The sequence below is a fragment of the Atta cephalotes genome, assembly GCF_000143395.1.
Source record: "Atta cephalotes unplaced genomic scaffold scaffold00017, whole genome shotgun sequence".
Classification (NCBI taxonomy): Eukaryota; Metazoa; Arthropoda; class Insecta; order Hymenoptera; family Formicidae; genus Atta; species Atta cephalotes.
This window is the reverse complement of record NW_012130081.1, coordinates 4,004,666-4,006,751: the sequence shown is the minus strand read 5'-3', so window position 1 is coordinate 4,006,751 and position 2,086 is coordinate 4,004,666. Positions and strand designations below refer to the sequence as shown.

General features: G+C 35.6%; 1 protein-coding gene across 1 annotated transcript in view; it reads right to left on the bottom strand.

Annotated features, from left to right (window-relative positions):
- Positions 1 to 222: 222 nt before the first annotated feature.
- The window catches only part of LOC105618544 (basigin), a 17,950-nt gene continuing 16,086 nt past the window's right edge, over positions 223 to 2,086 (bottom strand). The window contains exons 3-5 of the mRNA XM_012200077.1: positions 1,428 to 1,676; positions 787 to 1,234; positions 223 to 268 (exon numbers count right to left, since the gene is read on the bottom strand). Coding sequence (XP_012055467.1) covers positions 223 to 268; positions 787 to 1,234; positions 1,428 to 1,676 — 743 coding nt within the window. The remainder of the gene's footprint in view (positions 269 to 786; positions 1,235 to 1,427; positions 1,677 to 2,086) is intronic.

Here is a 2,086-nt window from a genome sequence, read left to right as displayed (position 1 = left end):
GCTGCACAAGCCTGTTTTCACACAGATGCGCACTATGAATGGCCCACTCAAGCTCGCTGCTGTCCATTTTGCAGTGTTTATTCCATATTTATGACGACACATTTTTCTCTCTCTCATTCAAAAGCCGTGTTCCGTTGTCTTTACAGATTTCCATTACTGCTTTCTACACACATGACGACTCGTTCTCCAACTTGTATCGTTCTAATTTATTTACTTGCTGTTTCATTTCCTCTGTCTGACATCGGATTCCTTGTTAGGTGTCGGTTTGCTATAAATTTAATGAAAACAGAATATCAGGCGAAGTAATAACTATGAGAATATATATATAAAGAATAAATATATATAAAGCATAAGAATATATAAAGCGTTCGTCATTAATATAAAATAATGTCACATTTTATAAATAATATAAATAAGATTTATTATAAAAAAAGTAAAATTGAAAAATAGAATTGAAATAATCCTCATCTATGTTTTTCTTTTGTAAACAATCGAGATAAATAATTTAGTCAAGCTGGAGCCGATTTGGAGAATATGTTTTTTTCTGAAATTTATCCAAGACTTAAAATGGATGCTGTTGGTGATCTGTGGTATTGGAGGTAAACGGATGGGAAGGGCTTAAAGGAACATACCACTCCGAGAATTCATCATTAGGACTAGGTTCAACTGCTTAATGAATTTCTGTCAAACAGAAATACAAAATCGTAATTCTATATTTCAGAAAATAATAAGATTATAAGGAAAATCATAAGGAAAAAAGATAATCAAATTCTAAAACACACTTACGTATCAGGACTTTGATCGGTATCGGATTCTTCAAGTTCGGCTTTATTCCGCTTCTTTTCGTACACTAGGATAATGGCGCATAGAACAACAACCTCTGCGCAAATGCCTAAGAAGGGCCAGAGTGCAGCAAGCTTGTCCTTCACCCTGAGGAATGTCTTAGCCTCCGATGAATGTTCCAATACGGGATCAGACCAGTTGTACGACATTCTGCAGATAATATTACCGCGATCGTTCATCTCGATGTTATCGACAATCAGAACGGCGCCATAAATACCCCTCTCTGGGTCTTTGGTAATCTTCACGCGACCCTTGCTGCGCGTATAATTTTGTTCCCCGAAGGTCCAGTATATCTTTACGCCGGGGGTCTGCCGGAGACTGCTGCACACCAAGTGTAGCTTTTCACCCTCCACCACACTGGTAGATTCAGCCAAATGCGCTATTGGCCTTGCTGAAATTTTAGAACATCCAATGTGAATCAAAACTTCTTCTGGTAAAATATCTTTAAAAAAAAACTTGTTTTCTCTTTTCTTAAAGTAGATACCTTGACAGTGATGACTAAATTCATATAATGTTTCCAGCGTAAGTCGCTTGCTTCTAACAATATTTTTTTAAATCTAGAAACATTGTAGCAGAGTACTCACGTACGACTCTGTATTCGATTGTGGAGTTAGCCGCTTTACAAGTATAATTTCCATGAGCTTCCTCCTTATCCTTTAAAATTTCCAGGCTGCCAGTCTCATTATCAATCTTGATGATATCTTCATTGCCAGCAAACGCCGTGCTTAACGGTGTCTTGTCCTTCAGCCATTGCACTTTATCGCCGGCGCTTCTGTTTGCACATTCGAGTACCAAAGGTATGTCTCTGGCCATAAGTACTCTAATCTTAATATCTGTGCCAAACAAGAAAACGTTTTTCGGTGTACATTATTTATAACCATGCAATTATGATGTCAAAGAAAGAAAATAACGTATAATGTGTAAACGTTGCTGTGCAAAGATTTAAAAAATTAAAATTCTATCTTTATATATTTTTTGCGTATGACATAATAAAAGAATTAATTTATAATTTTTCTATAAATTATTCAGACATTATAATGCATAAGTAACGTCGGCAACTACCACTGCCGTTTTAGAACGTGTGCGCATCGTCTTAAATATTTTATAATAATAGCTGGACACAGCAACTGAAAAGACGCGAACAATTCATTCGGTTTTAAAATAAATTCATCTCTACGTGAATTGTTCGAAATCATGCGTTATTATTTTTCATTAACTTTGCTAATTTTCAAACATAAAGTAT